Source organism: Neolamprologus brichardi, chromosome 23 (genome assembly GCF_056152115.1).
Source record: "Neolamprologus brichardi isolate AB-2024 chromosome 23, ASM5615211v1, whole genome shotgun sequence".
Lineage (NCBI taxonomy): Eukaryota > Metazoa > Chordata > Actinopteri > Cichliformes > Cichlidae > Neolamprologus > Neolamprologus brichardi.
The window spans coordinates 26,284,922-26,307,126 of NC_142125.1; the positions used below are offsets into that span (position 1 = coordinate 26,284,922).

Genomic DNA, 22,205 nt, shown 5'->3' on the forward strand with positions numbered 1-22,205 from the left:
TTTAAACAAGAACAATATCAAATGCTACCTAATATGTTTTTTAGGGCCCGCCCGACTACAAAAGATTGCTTCACACTTGCCTGGCTGCAGGACTCCTACCTGATGAAGCTCAGGAGACAGACTCTCACCTTCACCTCCAGCCGACTTAAAGAGTTCCTGGTGGAACAACAAAGCCGTCGCACAGAGGAAGCCACCAAGCACAAAGTGCTGTTGCGGACCTACCAGAGCTCCCCTCAGTCCCGGGCATCTGGGACTTCTCCGCATGTTCCCAGCCCAAAGTGAGGTGACAGTAAAGAAGCCACACTGAAATAAAAAATCGGAGCTCGTTGCATCTTAATACGTCCTCCGTGAACCACCGCTGTAACCGAAGCAGACAGCCTCAATTCAACAACAGCGGGATTCTTACGTCAAAGAAAATCCCAGTGAAGGAGAAGCCGACCGCTGTGATGTGAATCCACGACGTGCAAACTGCTAATTCACAAGAAGGACACGAGATTTCTTTTCTTTGATTGCACAGTTTCTCAGTCACATTGTGGTTTCCGAAATTGCACATCAATATTCAGTTTAGCCTCGGTCTCCACTCTGCACGATCAGTCTGGAACATGTGTACCATGAATACTTTTACCTTGTTTATGCCACTAAGTTTAGTAGTAGTAAACAACTCATGTGAATGTACCATGATTTAAGCTGCTATCTTATGTATTTTTTGCATTTAGCCACACATTTTAAAACCCAACCAAAAAGATGTTTGGGGTTTGCTTTTCTTTTCTTTTCTTTTTCTTTTTTGTCATTTGGAAATTGTTTACTTTTTTCCATGTTAATTTATTTGCATGTGCGTATGTGTGAGTGTGTGCGCGCCTGTGTGAGTGTGTGCATGACCATTTTTGACTCACTTTTTTTGAAACTAGCATCATGGCGACAAAAAAAAGGAAAAAAGAAAAACTAAAAATAAGGGGTGTCTTTGTGGTTTGTGTCATACAGTAAACATGAATTGATTTAGGGTGAGTTAGGAATATCTAGTAAAATTTCTTGTTCTGTGGTTAAAACTTAACTTTTAACTGTAATACAGCGATGGAAAAGGTCCTTAATGTAGATAACATTTTATTCTGAGAAGTCACACACTGGTAAATTACTGTGGTGTCAGTATTACCCAACGGCTGATCAGGTTACCTCATTCCTAATCAGCCTGTCACCAGTGCCTAAATCAGGTTGACATCCAAAATGTTTAACTTGTATATGTGTCTCCACTGGTTTTAATCCACATTTGATCAAAGTAAATATTTGATCACAATATCTGGACTTTATAGCCAAACGCACATGCACAGAGATTCTTACATGCCGAGGTTTATACATGCATACATACACACAGTACATGCCGTCCTTGTAATAATAGACCGTCTTGTGTATTGCTCTATCACAGTGTTCCTTTTTTGTATGAATTTGGATGGTTGAAGATTTGTAAATGTACCAATTTGCGGTGTTTATATGTGGAAAAAGTTGAAAATGTTTTTATGAGATGGTATGTAATAAACTATTGATACAATCGGGAATATCAACTTTTTTCTTGTATGTGTAGGATGCTGTTTTCGGTTCACACTTACACTTTGTTTTTGTTTCTTTTTGTTTGTTTTTTTTTTAAATTTATACAGATAATGGGCATGTAAAACTATGCAAACGATTCACTTCTTGTTGATGATCCCCTGGGGAGTGCAGTTGAGCACAACAAATATGACTGAAGCCATGAGTTCAAACTTTTAAGTGTTCATTTCCTTAACTTGTTTTCCTGCAATTGAAAGAACAATGCCAGTTTTACATGGGTGGCAAGAAACAAGGAAGTCTTAGTGGCTATTTTATTATGCCATCATTGGAAAAAAAGACAACATATGCATTCCTAAAATGATTTTTTTTTTTATGCTAACAGAAAAGTATCACTCTGCAGAGCTACGTCGTTTTTATGTTATTTTTTAAATACAATAGGAATATTTCACTGCAAGATTAAAAATGCACAAAATATGTATTGAAATACAAACATAACAATTTAAACTAATTTAAAGTTTAAAGTGTTTATGTGGGTCTTGAAATACAATGGGTTTTTGACATCCCTTGCCCAAGTATATGGCGTTATTTTTGTGCTACTATTCTGAGCGCACGTAAAAAAAAGTGTTGCATTTTGAGGAGAAATTTATTTTGAGCAAAGAAAAGCTGAATTTGAGTGAACAGAATTCATTGCTGCGTGCAGAAAATGTATTTCAGTGTTTGCTATTATTCACACACACGCACAATAGCAGCCCCTCTCGCTCAGTTTTTGCATTTGCACTTGCTCGCAATGTGTTGCTCGCGCTCTCAACATTTCTGCCGGTGCGTGCTCAACTCTTTCTCTACACCGTTATATTTGTGCCACAAAACCAGCCAATCACAGACTTGGATGCAAAAAACATCTGATTGGCTGTTTTGGTCTCCAATCAGCTCGAAATGACGAAATGCAATATCCCAGAATCCATTTCGTCCAAAACTCAAACGAGGCAGTTGCGGAGAAACACGGTGTGGAGGAGTTTGAAATATTACTCTGTCTGGGTCACAAAATAAACTTTTAAGATATTTTCATGCCAGAATGTTTCTGTGTAAACTTCAAATATCTGCTCGATTTATCAAGACATCACATATTTGCACAAGTGCTCTAATGTTTTCGGAGATGCCTGTTACCCACCAGCTGACCGCATAGCTGGACTGGCCAGTGGGCATACCGGGCATTTGCCCGGTGGGCCGATGGTGATTTTTCATGTTTATGTTTGTTTGTTTTTGTAATGGTATAAACAATGAAAGGTGGTGGATTAGCCAATTGGTCATGATCAACTCTCGGCTGGAACAATTACAATACATCCGTATTGAGGGGAAAAGGAACGCGATTCGTCCCGAACTTCAGCAACGATGAAAAAAAAAACACAAAGCTGAAGTTATTCTGTCTTTACGTTGCACAGCTGCCTCTTCTCCCCTCATTCTCCCTCCCTCTCTCTCCTGTTGCTACTTCAATCATGAAACTGATCAATGATCAGCTGATCGTCTCTCTTGTTTGTTTATCGCCCACTTTATGCCAGAAAGAGGAAACCAGCGGATGCGCTAAACAACAGCAGCTTGATCAGCTGTTTTTTAATATTACTTTCTAGTATCAGCTGATGTTTGCTGGAGCCACAGCTGTAAATGCTGCTCATGATATCGGTTTTGATAGGTGGTGAGAGGAAAACATTAAGGTGATACAAATCATACATATATACCAACAAGACAGTGTACGTCACTGTCACAACAGTGTTTGTTTTAGTTCAAAGGCTTTATGGTTTTCCTATAATACCTTGAAGTGTAGTCGGTGATTTTTTTGTCAGTTCAGCCTTATATATTATGTTTAACCCGAGTGCCCACCCGGTCAGCTGGTGGGTAACAGGCATCTCCGAAAACATTAGAGCACTTGTGCAAATATGTGATGTCTTGATAAATCGAGCAGATATTTGAAGTTTACACAGAAACATTCTGGCATGAAAATATCTTAAAAGTTTATTTTGTGACCCAGACAGAGTAATATTTCAAACTCCTCCACACCGTGTTTCTCCGCAACTGCCTCGTTTGAGTTTTGGACGAAATGGATTCTGGGATATTGCATTTCGTCATTTCGAGCTGATTGGAGACCAAAACAGCCAATCGGATTTTTTTTGCATCCAAGTCTGTGATTGGCTGGTTTTGTGGCACAAATATAACGGTGTAGAGAAAGAGTTGAGTGCGCACCGGCAGAAATGTTGAGAGCACAAGCAACACATTGCGAGCAAGTGCAAATGCAAAAACTGAGCGAGAGGGGCTGCTATTGTGCGTGTGTGAATAATAGCAAACACTGAAATACGTTTTCTGCACGCAGCAATGAATTCTGTTCACTCAAATTCAGTTTTTCTTCGCTCAAAATAAATTTCTCCTCAAAATACAACACTTGCACCTGCAAACTTTTTTTTACGTGCGCTCAGAATAGTGGCACAAAAATAACGCCATACAAGTATGTGTTTTAAAGGTAGAGTGTGTAAAATCTCACCACTAGATGTCAGTAGACTGCAGTCAACTGAATTCTGTTGTCTTTCCACTACCAATTCACGTACATAATCCAAGCTGTGGTGGTCACTGTAGGACAAACATGTTTTAGTCAGCCGAGAGAGATCAGACAACGTTAAATCCAGACGGTACCCCAGAACAGCCATGGGTGGCTGGTGTGTTTCTACTGTTTGTGTAAAAAAAAATTGTACACACTATATTTTAACATTGAATAACATCAACATTTAGTAATAAAGATAATAAAAAATATACGCCAATTAAATATTTTGCAGTATGTTATGTTTTATCTCCAAGTCACCTCAGAAACCCTAACTCGGGGGTGTCCAACTCCCCGCTCATCTAGCAAAGTGACTAATGCCAAAGTCACCCTAGAGTTTCTTGCTGTCAGCCGGTTGTTTAGCATAGTTTAGCATAGCTATTAAGCGCAGTTGCCCTACAATCAGTTGATTTCAGTTTGTGTGTGAGAAGGGGAAAATGCTTGAGTGGTCTATAACTTTTTAGGAGTGGAGCTATGAATATTACTTTTATTTTTATTGCACAAAAGGACAAGAGTCATTATATAAGGTACATATGGTAAGGTAAGAAAATTAACAAGTAATTTATCCTCCTGAGAACCAGCCTATTCGTTTATGTTCTCTGTAATCGACATTTGTTTTTGGTCTCTATGTTTTGACTTATTTAAGCTACTACACTTAGCCCTGATGTACTAAATGGAGGACATCCTGGGCTTACCATTGATATCTCCTGTTTAGGTGGCCTCTATTACCTTCAAAGAGGGAGGGAATCACAAAATACAGTTCAATGGGAAGATTATTTTCCTTGGTTCTCATGATGGTATAACATGTTACTTTCAGTAATGACCTCAACACTGTTTATGAGTACAATATTCTCTTTTTTTTTTTTTTTTTTTTTTTTTTTTAACCAGACTCAAAATATGACTGACTATTACTTTAAGTTTATTTCTACTGGTTTAAAAAAAATTCTCAAAATGGAAATTGGTCAAACATAATAGTTTTATTTTATTATTTTAATTTTGCAAGACCAAACTGTATATATGTGGTCAGACATACTTCTCTTCGCGGAATCGGAGAAAACGGAGACGACACTTGCGCGACACTCCCTGTCTATAGGCAGTTTCAAGGGGACCCAAACTGGGCGTTTCTTCTGTTGTTGCTGCTTCCAAAAAGTTTTTTTAAAAAAAAGAAAAGAAAAGGGGAAAAAATGTTTTGCTCTTGATTGTGCAAGTTTTTTTTTTTTTTTTTTACAAACAGCGGTCATTACATGACGAAGGTACACCCACACAGCATACACGCAAATCTGCCAGCGGCTAGTGCGGCATTTAAGGTGTTACAAAGTATCTGAAGACACTTTGGTAAAAGTTTGAGTCAAATCTGCAGGCTTTAATTATTTAATGTGGGTTTTTTTTTTTAATCTTTTAATGTTATAGCCGAATTTTAAAGTGATTTGTAGGCGACATGTTTAAGGTCGGTAGCCGTGCAAAGGGAGCAGGGGCACTGTCTAATAATAGTGTTTGTCTAAAGTAAGTCCGTAGTAGCTAGCGGCTAGCTTAGCTAACTCCTGAGTAACTTTGTTTCGGGCCACTCTAAGGGACCGTCGTCAAAGGGGCAGAGGCCGACAGGGGAGCGCTGCACAGAGCCGTGCCCTTACTGCGCCACTTTAAGTGAAATGGGAAGCCTTGAAACCTCCATGTTTGTATCTTGAAATTGCAAGCGGAGTTGAGCACCATATTGAATCAAAGTTGCCAACTCCTAGACAAACCTCTTAAAACTTCCACACGTCAAACTTGAGCGCGTATCCGAGCGGACACACAGATCCGAAGAGTAATGGGCGCACTGTAGGTGACTTGTTGCGATGTTTCCCGGGGCGTTTCAGCGTTGTTTTCGCTCTCGTTAAGTTGGGTTAATGCAGCACCGAGTCGGCGGACTATCTCTAACTTTAAAGTGTGAAGTTGGCACTCTGGACCAGACCTGGATGTGATGGACAATCCGTCCTCTGTAATCACCCAAGTGAGCCGGGATGAAGACGGAAATAAAGCCGCGGGAGAGAGGGGTAAGTTGCTTATTTATTTATTATATATATATATATATATATATATTTTTAAATACCCCTGTGCAGTCATGTCAGGGGAAAAAGGAAAAGAAAAGTTCTGCAACTCCTGAACTCCGAGCCTACGCAGTAAGCTGCTTATGAGTAGCAGCACAGATAAAGCCAGTGTTAGGAAAGTGGACAGAAAACAAGTCGGAGCAAGAAGACCGCGCTGTTGTGTGTACATTATGGCTGCGGCCCTTTGGCCTCTGATGAAAAGTAAAGGAAATGACGTACAGCTGGTTGAGACATCTGTAATAGTAGTCAGGTTAAAAGCCTTTCCAGGTCCACCTTAAATCCCGGTTTCCTTGGAGTGATATCATGTCAGATAAATAACTTTTCCTTTTTTTGTTTTGGCAACACCACAAATGGCCGCTTCCTGCAGCTTTACCAGTTCGGTGTTCACTCACATGAAAGAGTGCCTCTGCCACCGTGCGCGCACACACAGGTCACCGCTGTAAACTCAAGCTTAGTAAATAATCAGGTGACCTGTCAGTCATCAGCCAAACAATGCTGAGTGGAAGCTAAGACATTATTCAAACAGGATGCGGACGGACAGACGCACATAGGCAGTAGTGCCTATTTTGGTTTTAAAAGTGGAAGATCACATCTTGTAGTCTGGTGTGTTACACAACCTTTTCCCTCCATACATGGTGCTTACTCGATGTGAAGCGCAGCTGCTATATGAGACAGCGTGTTTGCTCGAATCTACCTAAAGAGATTCCCTCAAAACCTCTATAGTTTGCAAAGCCACATCAAATCATATTGAAACTTTTAGTTTCTCTTTCATTATAAGATCAGGTTTATGCAGTCTTTGCACTTGTGTTTTCTGGTTCTCGCTGAATTAAGGGACATCATTTCACTGATCTTAGCACAGCAGCGACTGAAAATATGGGCTGAGTGATTGTAAAGATCCTCCATCAGCCTTCTGTCTTGCAGTAAGTCAGCCTTTCTCAACTTTGTGGAGTCAGGTCTGCCCCAGATGTTAATCAGTATGCTGACAGAGTAAATGGAGTTCATAAGACTCATATATGGAAGCATCTTTTTAAAACATTACATGCTAACCAGCGCATTGGGTATTTATGGCCAAAAAATAGGATCAGAAGTCAAGAGCTGGTGGTAATACGACTACTATTACTATAACCAGCACAATGTGAGAGCCCCATGTTAGTGTTGTTCCTACGTCATAATAGGAACTTTGGTCCAGGATCAACATTGCAGCTGACTAGTGACATTCTCCAAGCAGTTCAGTTAGCATTAACCAGGATGTTGGCTAATGTTCTTTAAACCACGGGTGTCAAACAGGCCGCAGCCCAGAATTGCCCCAACAAAGACTCCAGTCTGACCCACTGGACAGGGTTTAGAAAATTTTAGACATAAATTTTAGACTCAGCTTACTACTGATAAAGACATTCACACCACACCAATATCAAATAATGGAAAACTCCTGTTTTGTCATTTTATTTTGATTTTTCAAAAGCAAAATCAAATCTATTGTGGAAATTATTTCATATTTTTTAACACTGAGATGAAATTTTGAAATGACACCTCCCCCACTCATATTAAAATATATATGCAGTTAACCTTCTTTATGCTGACAGAAAAGATTTTACTGGTCTGACCCACGTAAGATTTAAGTATTTTGTACATGGGAACATCAAACTCATTTTACTTCATGGTCTATTTTAAACTGTCTCCAGCAAAGCGGGGACTTTGACGGTTAAACTTATGCACTAAATCCAAACAAGGTCTGACATTGGGGGGCCAGAAATGAAACAGGATAAACGTACAATTAGAATTGGTGCTTTAAAAAAAAAAAAAAAGGGGGGGGGGGGGGGGGGGGGAACGATAGCACACATGATTAAAATTCAATAGGTGATGATAGAAGTACAATTAAAGACTGCAGCTGGTGATGGTAGTCGTTGTTGTGCCAGTTCTCCTGTTGCGGCCTGTAGGCGTACAGGCCCTCCAGCTCACCCTTAACCTGCAAGCAGAAGAGCTGCCTTCACCAGTTGTAGTTCAGGATGGTGGAACTGGGTCTGAAGTTTTTGACTGATCACATGTAACACGGTCCTCTCAGGCGTCTAAAATAAAGAGCTAGCTGCTAAGGTGTGGCAGTGGCCCACCTGAGTAAAGTATGGCAGAGAAATGGACTTCTGAGAGTGTTTAGAGAAACTAGTGTCACCATCTGAGGGACATGCATGAAGTAGAAGAGAAATAATAGGTTCAGTTTCTACTCCACCAGTTCAATAATGACCTCTAATTACGACAGTATTGCTTCTATGAATAGTTCTCAGAAGGCTCACTCGCTTACCCCCCCCCAAACTGCAGGGTTTGGCTTCTTTCATCTGTCCTCTGGCTTTAATATTGTGTGTTTTTTAACTTGAAGTTTACATTGTTTAGTCTGCCTTTGTGAACCCACAGAGCCATTTTAATTTGTCTCTCTTTTTATTGGAGACTTTTATAGTCGCATCAAAGTGTGGCAGCTGTTTCAAAGGCTTTTGCACTTTCTTCTGCATTGAGACGAATCCCTGTAAATGGCTTGTTATCACTCAAGCCTAATTTGAGATGTATTGTCAGCTCAGTGAATTCCATTATCAAGCACACGGGTCAAGCCCTTGTGCCTTATCAAAACTGTAATGTTAAAGATATTTGGAGGGAGTAAGCCAATCAGGAAAGCCTGGTTACTTACTCCTCAATGTACGTTGTCTGACTAAAGTCCGTTTTTAGCTAAACGGTCAATAACAGAGGTGGAAGTGTCTGCAGGAAATCTTTGAAACGCCAAGCTTAAAATAGATTCAGATAAAGGTCAGATAAGGTGGAGCATCTTATCGTAAGTCTGTGGATTGAGGATTAATTCACTGAAAGTCATGTCATGATGGGAGCTATTTTATTTTTGGTAAGGTGTGGCACACGGTGTAACGTGTTTAGTGGCCTAATTCACAGTGCTAAGTGTAATCTTACATTTTTCACAGTCTGATAAGCTGGAACTCAGTTTTGTTTTAGTTTTACTTACCTCAGCAGTGTGACGGTAAACGGATGAGCCATGATTACCTGATGTTTGGAGATGATAGGCTGGTAAAGCAATAATTAGAGTAAATTTTGCTTTTTGCGTTCCTCATAACTTGTTTGTTTATATTGTTTTCTGCATTATTAAAGTGTTTATATTAGAAGTAGCTCTGAATGTGTTTAGCCCCAAGCTAATGTTTAATGCTGTTTTTTGCAGTGCTGTACTCAGATGGTTCTTTTGTGTTTGAAGTTGCGTTGTTAACACTGTGCTGAAAACCACAACTTAAACACTGTTTAAAATGTTTAAAATGAAACTTCTGACAGTGTCGGTTGTTCAGCTAGAAGCAAGTTGATTAAACTTGTCTTAATCTTAGATCAACCCAATATCACACCGTTATGTTGTAATGGTAAAAGAGTCCGACTGGATACTAATACTTTACGATTTAAAACTCTGATATCGACCAACATTTTTTTTCTTTCTTTGCGCATAAGGAACATAGACAGATTTCCCTAATATTTATGTGTAACTATAAGCCCTTATTAAGATGCAACAGTGCATTTTAAAAATACACTTGGTTTATTGTCACAACAATGCTCAAATTGCTCATTTACGCGCTGCTTGTCATTTGTGGCATTCGGAACGCGTGTGCTCCCAACAGGGAAGAAGCAGAGCGGGCTCCGGTAGACGACTATGCAGCATCAACAATCATAACATGGCGACGGCATCCCATCTCTTCACTTTTTAAAATTCTCCTTTAGCTGTTATAAATGTGGATACCAACCTATTGGCAAAAAGTAAATATCAGCCTGGCTGATATATTAGTTGGTCTCTAAATGGCATATGATAAATACTAAAAAGTAAAAATGTAAATATCCAGTACAGACATGGTGAACAGTTTACAAAGTGACCACTGGATAAAGTTGTAGATAATTATTTGTATTGAAGTACCCTGCGGGAGGCATGTGATCCCAAAATTCATTCACACCCGAAGGATATACCAAGCAAGAAGTTATCCTACGCAATAAGAACAAAGAGTCCCTCAGCAGATGCTATATCCCCTACTGAGCTCTTATTGCTGGATTACTAAGTTAGAAGAATGATATGAAGAGAGGGAAAATACTTGCTACCAAGTGTGTTGAAAAATAATAATAAAGCTATTATACGTGTTAACTTTTAGTGCTTAAAGCTGTTGTCCTTACTGCAGGCATTCAGCTGCAGTATGTTCAGCTCCACACTGTAAATTGTCTCCTTTATAATGGGCTCATCTTCATAATGCTTTTCTTTATCAATTAAAACATCCAGGTGTTTGGTTTACAAATACTGAAGAGAGTCAAGACTCCAGGAAGCAAATAAGGACTTGAGACTTGATGCTAGGAATTACGAGGACCTGAGGGAGTGAATGAAGGAATGAGGGGAGGAGTGATGAGTTTTCATTAAAGAATACCAGTGACAGTAATAATTCAGATGAAATCAGCTCAGTGTACATAAACACTGGTATCAGCTTACCCAAGCTATGCTACAAACACGATGGCAAGCAGCTTCCTCCACTGATACCCGTCTGTTTCCTCTTCCTGTTTTGGCCTGAGCACAGCAGAGGCCAGCGGAGGGTCAGACGGGGTTTGAATCCACAAATTGAGTTGGAGGGTATTGCAGAGGAGTAATAAAAGAGGCGTGAGAGATGGACAACAGAGGTTTGTGTGTTGGTAACACAGTCACGTCTGGACAGAGAGAGAAAGGGAGTATGGTGCATAAAGGGACAGAAACCAAGCCTAATGTGAGACAGAAGAGTGAGGAGCAGAGCTAATCAGAGGTTTACAAGACCGGGAGAAACCCGCACTGGGAGTCTGGGCTTGACGAGCATTCATGAGAGCAGAAATAATTTCAGTAACTCGAATAAAGTTTTGTGGTTGGCGAGCAACTTTTCTTTTCTTTTTTCCCCCTGTTGGATTGATGTTAAACTTGGTGTGCAGATCTTTTGGCACAAAGACTGATCCCAAACACTGTTGTGGGTTTATGACATATGTTTTGCATATCGACGACCGGCTCACTAATTGGCTTCAGAAACTGCAGCTAAACCACTCTCCATAAATGTAATGCCTCCAATAAAATAAACCAAACACCCCAGGAAACATTATTTCACATTTATTCACCCAGTCTGTTAGCAGGTAATGAAAGTAAAGCAAATGAATGGAAAAATAAGTGAAATGGATTATTATTATTATTATTATTATTATTGGTATTTGGGCATATGGGTATTATTGAAAATATGAGGTCAGGTTGTAGTATATGTGGGTTTTTTTGTTTTGTTTTTGTTTTTTGTGCCACACAGAAGCTGAATATGCGACATACACTGTAGAACTTTATACAGTTGTATTGAATAAATAACATGGGTAACATAAGTCATCTTACAGAAGACTGTCTGAAGACTATCATTTCTTTGGTAAAAAGTTCTGCTGCACAAATGTATAGGAAAATTTTAAAAAATAAAATAAATAAATATTCTGTATATATCCTGAAATAAAAGAACACAACCACAGCTGACACATTAACTTAGTTATGGCCCATCTATGCTTCAAGGGAGGGACAAAGGCACACAAAGAGCAGTGAGTCTTCTCTATGTGTCAGATGTGGGACTTCACCACAAATCCCATGTGGTAGTAAAGTATGACACAGCTGTTCAGCTGTCTCACAACACTTCGTGTGAAGCTGGTAAAGTGCTGTGTAAGACTATGAGCTGCATGCTCTGATCTCAGATAATGAGGTCAGAGCATAAACCTCGTAATCACAGAAGTTCGTTGTCACAAACCCCGCCCACCTCCTGTTTTAAACCTTTTGTTTGTTAGTTGCAGCCAATCAGAAGACACTTTGCTTAAATTGGTAAGACCCTTTAGTATTTAGTAATTATCTGCTTTTCAAAGTTTTTTTTTAATATCATTTTTTAAATTACTTTTCAACTAAATGATCACAGCAGTGCTTTAGCTAGAAATTATTTTCATAATTGAAATTACCACAATTAGTGTTTTTTCAAAGTTTCTCATGAGTCTTCCACACATGCTATTTGGAAGGCTAAAACAAACTGCTTCACATGTGTTAGATATTTTATATTTAAATGTAAAAATTAAAAATGTCATTTAAAAACCATAAAACATTTTCAGTATGATCAGAGGGGCACCTCAGTGTCAACCACATATTTAATTTGTGAGATATTTATAATCAGAGCTATTTTGTAACTTTGTAATATGTTTGTTACTGTTCTTTCTGTCTTGGAGCAACTGTGACCACATTTACTCTGGGATTAATGAGGATTGTGATTTACTTATAATTTATTTGAAGCCGGTGCTGGTACCTGTAAATGAAATCTAAACGGCCGCACAGCAAACCCATTACAGGAATGAGTTTTGAATACCTGTTGAGCTTCCAGGTACAAAGTGTTCTTTTGCTACACGATGATTGACAATAAGGCTGCCAGCTTTGGTTAATAATCAGTTTCTTGGGAACATCTGGAGGGTTTGTTTTGTGAACAGAAAAACTCAAACACTGCTTAAAGTCCTGCTTTTTGTGCTTATTTTGCAAAGTAGTAGTTAGAAAAGTGATTTTTATGTAGCTTCCATTTGGGTTTAGAGTTTATAAAAATGCTTGTCGCTTGATGTACGTGATTAATGAACCTGAAGTTCAGGTCTTTCATTGCCTGAGTGGTTAGTTTGCATTTTATACATACCAAGCAAACAAAAAGTTTTGAATTGCGTCATTTTTGGTATTGAGTAAATATTGTTTACAGATTGCCTGCGGTGGTTGTTTGTATCATTAATGGATCTAACCGATGGTATTTTATTTGGTCCAAGTTTCCACATGTAAGACATTTTGCCTGCAAAGAGAGAAATACTGAACCACTTGTGTTTTTCAAATTCTTCAGATCTTATCTTTTGTGTCGTTATTATTTACTTAATAATAGTTACTGTATTATTTATGGATGTTTTATCTATTTGAAAGGAATTTTTTTTTTAAAAAAAAAAGGAAGTTGTATTTGAGTCACGTGACGTCTGCCTTGTTCTGGTTGCCGCACATCACTCAATAATTAACCTGATGTGCTTAAAAAAACATTAAAAAATGTCTCTTTGGCACCATCGCTTCACGTGGTGTTAAAGTGGTGAATTTTCATTGGTGGGGCTCGAGTCTGTTTTTCTGCTGACATCAGAGAAGCAGTTACGCAAGAGGTCCGGTCAGGCACGTGTGTCTCCAGGACGGCCTGTGCACATGACAGTATGAGGAAAGTTGCTGGGTGTCCTTTGTGCTGTTTTTATACGATCACTGACTAGATGGGGGTCATGAGTTAGGAAGTGCTGTATGCAAGTAGAGTATTTCAGGTATTTCAACACAGGAAGTGTGTCAAATTAAATTTACATTTTTAAAAAAAAGTGTTTTGGTCATTTACGAGGCAAATGGGGTAGCTACGAGTTGAAATGAACAAACACAGCTATTTTACTAAAAATAATATGGGACTGGGATCATTTACCAGCTTAGATGGTGTGGTAAAGTTTTCAGTGTGTGTGTGATTATGGAAAACTGTGGTCTTGGAGATACTTAAGCCATTTCCACACACGCACTGCAGCCCTGAAGTTTTCCAGACATTACCCAATGGACGTGTATGCAAGTACACATGTCTGACACAGTTAGATATTAAACCTTCTTTAACCTTCCAGACCGCTGGTGCAAAAATCATGTGATGTCAGATTGTGTTGATTTGCACCAATGTGAGAATAAAGCAGGTAATGACAGGCTGAGGAAATTTATAGCCAGTCCTGAACTTCGTGCATGCTTGATTGAGGCAGCACCCTCGACTAACTGTATTGTGAACACGTCTGATGCAAATCATCTCCCGCTGTGTGCTAAATTTGGGAAAGGGCATTTTCATACGTGAAAACTGCGACACTTTTCCATGAAAGACCGCTGTGTACTTTGGCAAGGCTTTGCATATTTGTGGGTACATTTTGTCAACAGTAGTAATAGTGAAAGATGGTCTTGAAAACTTCACAAGTGTTTAGTGTAATTGAAGGTTTGAAGGCAGTTGTGGTCAGAGTAATTACCAAATTATTACATTAGTATTACACTAACCATTGAGGTTGCAGCTGTTGCGATCAGAGTGTGAGATGGCTTTTTCTGCAGCCCTGTTTTTCAAAAATCATACTGGTCAAGAGGTAAAAATGAAATAATTATACATTTTACTTTTGTTTTTGTTTTGGCATTCACATTTTTACTATGTCATGGAAGAAACGTAAAATGCTATATAGTTGATCTTTATATTTATGTATAGTGACAATGTGCAAATGTCTTTAAATTGTGAGGTTTTACGCATCAGGCCATAATAAAAATAATCTGGTACTTGCTGTGTCTTTAAAATGAGGTAAACACAACAACTGTTACACTGTGCGACTATTTTAGTTACAAAATGATGCCAAAATGCTGAAGCAGCATGTTTAAAAACTAAGAACAGCCCTACTGCTTCCATACGAAGATAACTAGCAACCAGGTGCTGCTAATCAATGCACTTTAATAAGTGATCATCAGTAGATGTGAGCATCAGGGGGTGGCTGTAGCTCAGGAGGTAGAGCAGGTCACCTACTGATCGGAAGGTTGGTGGTTCGATCCTTGGCTCCTCCAGTCTGCATGTCAAGTATCCTTGGGCAAGATACTAACCCCAAGTTGCTCTCCGATGCGTCCATCGGAGTATGAATGTGTGTGAATGTAATTAGATAGCACTAAGTATAGATAAAGTGCTTGTGAGAATGTGTGTGATTGGGTGAATGTGGCATGTTGTATAGAGCGCTTTGAGTGCTCCGAGAGAGTAGAAAAGCGCTATATAAGAATCAGTCCATTTACCATTTACCATTTACCATCTCTACAAAAAGACATTGCTGGTCTGGAGCATTCAGGTGTGTTAACTAAATGCCAAGTAGGAAAGACAACATGAGTGATCTTAGAGAAGCAGAGGTGCTCCCCATCAATGTGGGAAGGGTTATACGTTTGAAGCCTATTATTCTACAGTGAGAAAGATTATTTACAAGTGGAAAAACATTCCAGATCCCTGCCAATCTTCACAGGAGTGGACAACCCAGAAAATTCACCCTGTTTGTCAGATGTTGCAACGCACAGAGATATTGCAAAAAACCGAAGAGCTACATCTCAGACTCATTAGACCTCAATTAGCATGTTAAAGTTCATGGCTTGTTTGAAAGCGCTGCAGGAGAGCGCTTATTCTGTTTTAGGAGACTGTGGCAGCACGTGTTAGGGTTTGCAAAGTTGTAACTGAGCAAACCACAAGACTTTTAGAACAGTGTGTTTTGGACAGACTAGACCAAAATCTTTTGCTGTAATGCACAGCATCATGTTTGGAGAAAACCAAACGCAGCATATCTGCACAAACACTCCAACTGTGAAGCACGGTGGTGGAGTGATGATTTGTGCTTGCTTTGCAGCCACAGGACCTGAACACCTCAGTTATTGGTGAACAGAGGAGTTCATGGTCGATTCAAAGTATTCTAGAGACAGATGTGATACATCTGACAGCTAAAGCTTTGATCAACAGGCATGCAACAGGACAGTGATCCAATCACATCTGAAAATCTGCAACAGAATGGCTGACTCAACCTGATGTAAGGCCTCACCACAGCAGGATTTCAGAGAGCCATGCATAAATAAATGCCCACAAATTTCAATGAATAGAAGCAACATTGTAAAGAAGAGTAGGCCAACATTCCTACATGACCACGCAAGACACAGCTGAAGTCATACAGAAACCCATTAGTGCTGAAAGTGGTTCTACAAACTACTGAATCATGGGGTGTGCTTGTTTTTTTTTGTTTTTTTTTCTTTTACACACTGCTTCTGCATTTTGGCTTAGGTTTTACCATGTAGTAAAGACTAAGTACCGGTAGTTATGTCTTAGTGTATTACTTTGTTCGATTGTTTGATCAGACTTGAAGACTTTAAGTAAATGTCTGTTTTGTGCCCGTGTGTTCAAAGCATACTGATAATGATGATAAAGATATTCCCATGCACCTCTTAATATTAAGAGTTCTTCCTAAAAGCCAAGCTGTTAAAGATCCTGTATGTTGTAATTACTGTAAGCTCGACAATTTCTTGATCTATCATCTTCTTCTGCAGGTTCCTCTCCCTCTCTGTCTTCCAAGAAACCCAGGAGTGGAGGCCTCTTCTCCAGCCTTTTCTGCTGCCTGTGCCGGGACCAGCCTGAGCCGCCACCAGTCAACAACAACGCCCCTCTCTTGGTAGAAGAGAATGGAACAGTGTCCAAGGTGTGTTTTCTGTTGCCCTGGCTTGATTTTTATTTGTTTGTGTACTTTTGCAGTCAGCTCATTATTTTGTGGTTTCTCTTTTTGAAGATCCAGGCGAAACCACTGCTGCCTCCAGTGAAGTCAAAAGACTCCGGAAAGATCTGTGTGGTTATAGATCTGGATGAGACCTTAGTTCACAGCTCTTTTAAGGTAAGGCGGGGGAATGATAACACACTGTAGACTGAGTTATACAAGCAATTATGTTCAACTTCAACATTTGCAAGCGTGTTCTTTAATTTCCTGCTGCAGGAACTAAAGGATGTGTGTGTTCAGAGAGGCTTTACAGCACTTAGCTGTCCCCTGCGATCACATTACATCATTATTTAGTTACGTTTAGAACACAACAGTCCAAGATCTGCACTTTTCCCTCCATCTGGTTGCTGTTGGCTCTGGCAGTGACATTTTTGTCGTGGCTGGCAAATGCATAACCCAAATAAACAGTCGCTCCCGCATCTGCACACACACTGTGACTGTCTCAACCTGTGTCTGTCTAGCATCAACACTAAGTCAGTTCATGTTTTAGCATGTAAAAGGCAAAGTCCAGTGTCTGTATGTGTTTGTGGGGTTTTTTTGTTTAATAAGTATCCCCCCCCTTTTTATTATTTTTATTTTGTGATTAGCCTGTGAACAACGCAGATTTCATCATTCCTGTGGAAATCGACGGAACAATACACCAGGTAATGCTAGCATCATCAGAAATATTCATATTGTCATGCGCTGTGCTCATGCCTCATTGTCATTTTGTCATTTCGGTTGTGTGACGGCACTTCTCTTGAGCGCAATTTGCTGAGTAAAGAAGGTGATGTCAGCGTTTAAGGGATTTGAGGACGGCTGCTTGGAGTCCGATGACACACGATGGGTCTGGGCCTGATTCAAGTAATCCAGGATAGGTTTGTTCAGACAAGCACAGCCTATTCCGGATGACTTGGTTCAGGAACGCTGCCCTGAGCTGCCAACACAGCAGCAAGGAGGAAAAAAAAAAGATGGAGGAAGAGCTTTAAGGAGCCCAGTGTTTGTCTTTCTGTGAGCTACAACTGCATCTTTCTCATTTAGCTTCAGTTTGGCTTGAATGTCTGCTACTAACTCCTTGGAAGTAAATAAGGTGTTCTGCAAAAATGTAACATCTGTCCATTAGAAGAAATCTCCAGTCATGAGCTGCATGTTGAGTTTCCTTTTTTTTTTTCCTTTTTTTCTTTTTTTCTTAAATAACATTCACTTGAAACGTCCTCGGGCATTTGCAATTTGTAGAAACATGTTACATTTTGAGTGTATGGCGTGTGTGCATGATGCTGATTTAAAGATTCCTGCATCTTCCAGGTGTATGTCCTGAAGCGGCCCCATGTTGACGAGTTTCTGAAGAGGATGGGGGAGCTGTTCGAATGTGTCCTCTTCACTGCCAGTTTAGCTAAGGTGAGAAACCACCTCATCGCAGCCAGCTGTGCTGATTATTAATGTATGGTTGGCTGATTCCCTGCAGTTGACAGCAATAAACTCGGAGGGAGCAGAGAAAAGCTGGATGTATTCAGGGAAGTTGGCTGTGAACAGTTTAATATTTTGGATCCTTTAAAATAGACTTGGGGCGTTATGAGAGAGTGAAATGAGAAGAGGTCATTTGAGCTGCTTCCCTATCTCCCGAGGGGTTGCCACAGCAGAGGGAACCGCGTGTTTGATTTGGCACAGATTTCATACCGGATGCTCTTCCCGATGCAGCCTTCCCATTTTTCCATGCTCTGGGACTTGCACTAGGAGCACACTACCTTGTGACCCCCCTGAGGCTGGGTTTGTCTCGCTAGTCTCAACCAGGGTCTTCATGTGTGAGACCCATCAGTGAAAAACCTTATTCTGATTGCGTTGGTTGCTAGCAGATTGCCGCAGTTGTCCATAGTTTGCATGGAACACGGCAACTTGGCTGCGAACGCTCTTGTTAATCATCAAGGTAGTATAACTTGGAAGTGCAGCCCAAACGGAAAAGATTTGTCTTCAAAGTAAAACCTGATAAGCCAAAACTTGTAATTTCAAGGTCTCTGTTTATAGTTGCTATACAAACTATGGGCGACTGGCAATCTGCTGATAACCCAAGCAATTATAAGGTTTTCAGTGGAGGACTCTGATTGGCAGTTGCTGTGATTAATTTCACAGCAACCATTTTATTTATTTATTTATTTTATTTTTTTTTTTTTTTCCCCTAGTAACCAGTGGTTATCAGGCAGTCTCATAACAATCTCTAGGTCTGTGTGAATGTGTTAACCACGACACTGTGAATCCCCATTTCAGGGTGATGGTGACAGTAAAAACTAATACTATAAACTGATACTAAAAACGGAAATCTCAGCTGTATCTACATAAAGATTTTGCTTTAAATTGAGCGTGCTTCTGCATCAGTATGCAGACCCAGTCTCCGATCTCCTGGACAAGTGGGGTGCTTTCCGCTGCCGCCTTTTCCGGGAGTCTTGCGTCTTTCATCGAGGGAATTATGTCAAGGATCTGAGTCGCCTGGGTCGTGACCTCAACAAAGTGATTATTGTGGACAACTCCCCTGCCTCCTACATCTTCCATCCCGACAATGCAGTAAGTCTTCTGGACAGCACTTAGGATCGTTCACCTGCTTAAGCAAGTTGCTTAAGCAAATTCATAGTGTTACCCTCAAAGTTGTGTTTTTTTTTTTGTTTTTTTTTTTTTTTGTGGGGGGGGGGGATACAATTTCCCAATTTTGTAACTGTATTAAAACAAGTATTGCACTTTTATTGAAAGATGTAGTTTAGGGGACACTAAGCCCAATTTCAGCGTCCCACTCTTACTTTATTTATTGTTTAAATAAAAAAGGCATCAAAGTAAATAAGATGAATAAGAAAATTGATCTATAACTGTATTTGTTGAATCTCCACAATGATATCGATGCTTATGTTTTTGTTCAGGTGCCTGTGGCCTCTTGGTTCGATGACATGTCCGACACAGAGCTGCTGGACCTCATCCCGTTCTTCGAGAGGCTGAGCAAAGTGGATAACGTCTACACGGTCCTCAAGCAACAAGGGACCTCAAGCTAACGTCGTTTGACTTTTTCATCTCAGCTCTGAACAAACCGGCGTACAAAAAAGCAAAAAAGCAAAAAAAAAAATAAAAATCCCCCAGAAACGCCACACCAGCCAGGCTCCAGCACCAGCTCCAGCTATCATTGCCCACCAGAACACAGACTGCTTCACAGCCGCCAGAGCCATCAAAGCAACCGTCCCACACACCAAACAAAGATCACCATGGGGGAGCCTTTGGTGACTTTTTGACGGCGTCGACACTGCCACCTCCTGGTCAGATAGCAAACTGTCTGCAAGTTGCCTTCCAAGAACCAGCTGACGTGAGTGAATGGACGAGAGGATGAATGAATGTTTAATGGCCTTTCTGCAGCCCCACTGGACTTTCAGTAGAGTAGCAGAGGGCTGTAGCCACGATTACTCTGGACCCGGGTACTGGACTTAGACTTCTCATGGACGTGATTTGGCAGCCTGATTGCACAAGACTTGCAGGAAGTTTCAGAAAGGTTTACGCTTCTTGATCTGTTGGATTGTTGAAAGGGCAGGTCGGAGGTATACGTACTGTAGATGTCTTTTAAGCATTTTGGTCAAGCGTTATGTTCTTCACAGCCTAATTTTATCACACTATCTGTCTCCAGTCAAAGGCCTCAGTTGTCATATTTTTAGAGCTTTTAGAGTGACGTGGTCAGGTTTTTAATAGTCATGAGTTATCAGTGTTATGAATGAATCTGATTTTTAAAAGGTTTCTTTTTTAAACTCAGCTGGCATTGCAAGCTCAGACACTATTACAAGTTAAATGAATGAATAAAAAGTGATCGGACCACTTTAAAAGTAATCTAATCCCTTTTACCGCAGATTAAATTTATATGCTAAGCTCATCTTAAAAGATGAACACGTGGACACGAGTCTAAGTATTTTTACTGTCTGTGCAGCAGGAAATAGTCGGATTCAGAGCACTGACTCGGGTCGTGACTGCATTGTTTTATCAGAAACCTCACACTAATCTTTAAGTATCCATCCATCTGCACTCGAAAGTGACAGAGCAGCTGTTAATGGATCTGGTAGATGTTTGCCACTTTAAAGCCACACACAAACCTGAATTTGTCTTCTGTGTATTTACAGACTGTAATTGGATGGTTAAAAGAAAGTTTTGTGATGTTAAAAAGAAAAGACACCAGTGGATTTGTCATGATCTTCAAAGTACTTTTTCTCTCTTTTTTTTTTTTTCTTTTTTTCTTTTAAATTGTCTTTTAAGCGGTACACAGAGGCTGGAAACTATTTCTAAATTTGTGTCATGAAATAGGTTTTGAGGAGGGGGGGGCTGCCGTGAGTATCCCAGTATATGGGAGGGCACATCTTTGAAAACAAAGTGTTTAATATAGCGCAGGTTTTAAAGGAGCTATCCACCCCAAAACAACTTAAACACTACAATAAACTGCAGTTAGTGATGCCTCATACTGGATGTTTCCTTATGTTTTAAACCTGGCAGAGATCTGATAGTGTGCAGATTTTTGTGATGTTTTTGGAAACGTTGAAAAGCCAGTGCAGCTACAGCAGATCTAAAGCTAAGTCTTTAAATGTCTGTTTTATTTTATTTTTTCCCCTGTTTTCTTTTACACAAAACTGCAGAAATTTGTATTTCTGCCCGCAGGTAAAAACCTAGCAGGGTGCCACAGCTTGATGCTAGTCCGCTCATCAAAGTTACTAAGTGCATGCTGCGAATTGCAGGAGTCACTGATTTTTGCAGTTTACCAGCAGTAACAAAGAGTGGAAAGTGTGAGATGATTTTGGGGTGGAGTCTTCCTTTTTTCTTGTGCACATCTGTGTTGTGTATCTGTATTGTATTCTGCCCGCTCAGTTTTAAGGAGCAACGCGGTTGCTAACGGGCCTTGCAGATTGGTGCGATCGCCCTAGTTTGCGTTGACAATGTGTTGACACTGATGAATGAATGTGGTGGATTTGACTTGGCAGCCTGATGGCAGGCTTGTGACGTGACTTTGCCTAGATGAGGAAGGGGTGATTAAATCCACCACCTTAAGAGCTATTATTACTTTTTAAAAAATGTTTAACAAATTATTGTCAATCAAGATTAGCCTGTTTCATTTCTAAATAATTAACTGATTTTTACTGCTGCCTTTTATTATTTTTATTTTTATTTTTTTTCCCAAGAGTCATCCTCTTTTAGAATATTTACAGTAGGTTTTCCAAAACGGGAAGACATTGTTCTTGCTGTTTTCTTACAGGACCTGGTCGGTTACCTCGCGTACGAGGAGGGAGAGAGGATTCAGAAACACCAGCAAATAACTAAAGAGATAGTATCTTACCGTTGTAGGCACGTAACAGGTTTAAAACGGTGTGTTTTCATGAAAGCCATCATCAAATTACTGATGCCGCGTGTGTTTTGGAATTCATTGGCAAAGACGAGTATTTATAGGAACGCTGAGTCATCTTGTTAATGGATTACATGTAAAACCGGTTGTGTCACTATGGGGGCCCATTCACTGATACTGTACTTCATACACATTCAGTAGATATGTATATGTTGTTTTTGCACAGTAATAAAGCAAATGAATTTCATTAATATATGGAATATTCATGTTACTGTACTCATGATTCAATAGCTGTAAC

At 39.9% G+C, this 22,205-nt stretch overlaps 2 protein-coding genes across 7 annotated transcripts in view; both read left to right on the forward strand.

Moving 5' to 3' along the window:
• LOC102780512 (striated muscle preferentially expressed protein kinase-like) overlaps positions 1-1,544 on the forward strand; it is a 61,115-nt gene extending 59,571 nt beyond the window's left edge. For all 6 annotated transcript variants that reach the window (XM_087836440.1, XM_087836441.1, XM_087836443.1 and 3 more), the window contains one exon: positions 45-1,544. In XM_087836440.1, coding sequence (XP_087692566.1) covers positions 45-282 — 238 coding nt within the window. In that variant the 3' untranslated portion in view covers positions 283-1,544. The remainder of the gene's footprint in view (positions 1-44) is intronic.
• Positions 1,545-5,743: 4,199 nt separating this feature from the next.
• Positions 5,744-22,154, forward strand: ctdsp1 (CTD (carboxy-terminal domain, RNA polymerase II, polypeptide A) small phosphatase 1). Its single transcript, XM_006792817.3, has 7 exons — positions 5,744-6,156; positions 16,364-16,512; positions 16,600-16,701; positions 17,172-17,228; positions 17,869-17,961; positions 18,934-19,119; positions 19,467-22,154. The coding sequence occupies exons 1-7, from the start codon at positions 6,084-6,086 to the stop codon at positions 19,593-19,595; spliced, it is 789 nt and encodes a 262-aa protein (XP_006792880.1). The 5' UTR covers positions 5,744-6,083; the 3' UTR covers positions 19,596-22,154.
• The last annotated feature ends 51 nt before the right edge of the window (positions 22,155-22,205 follow it).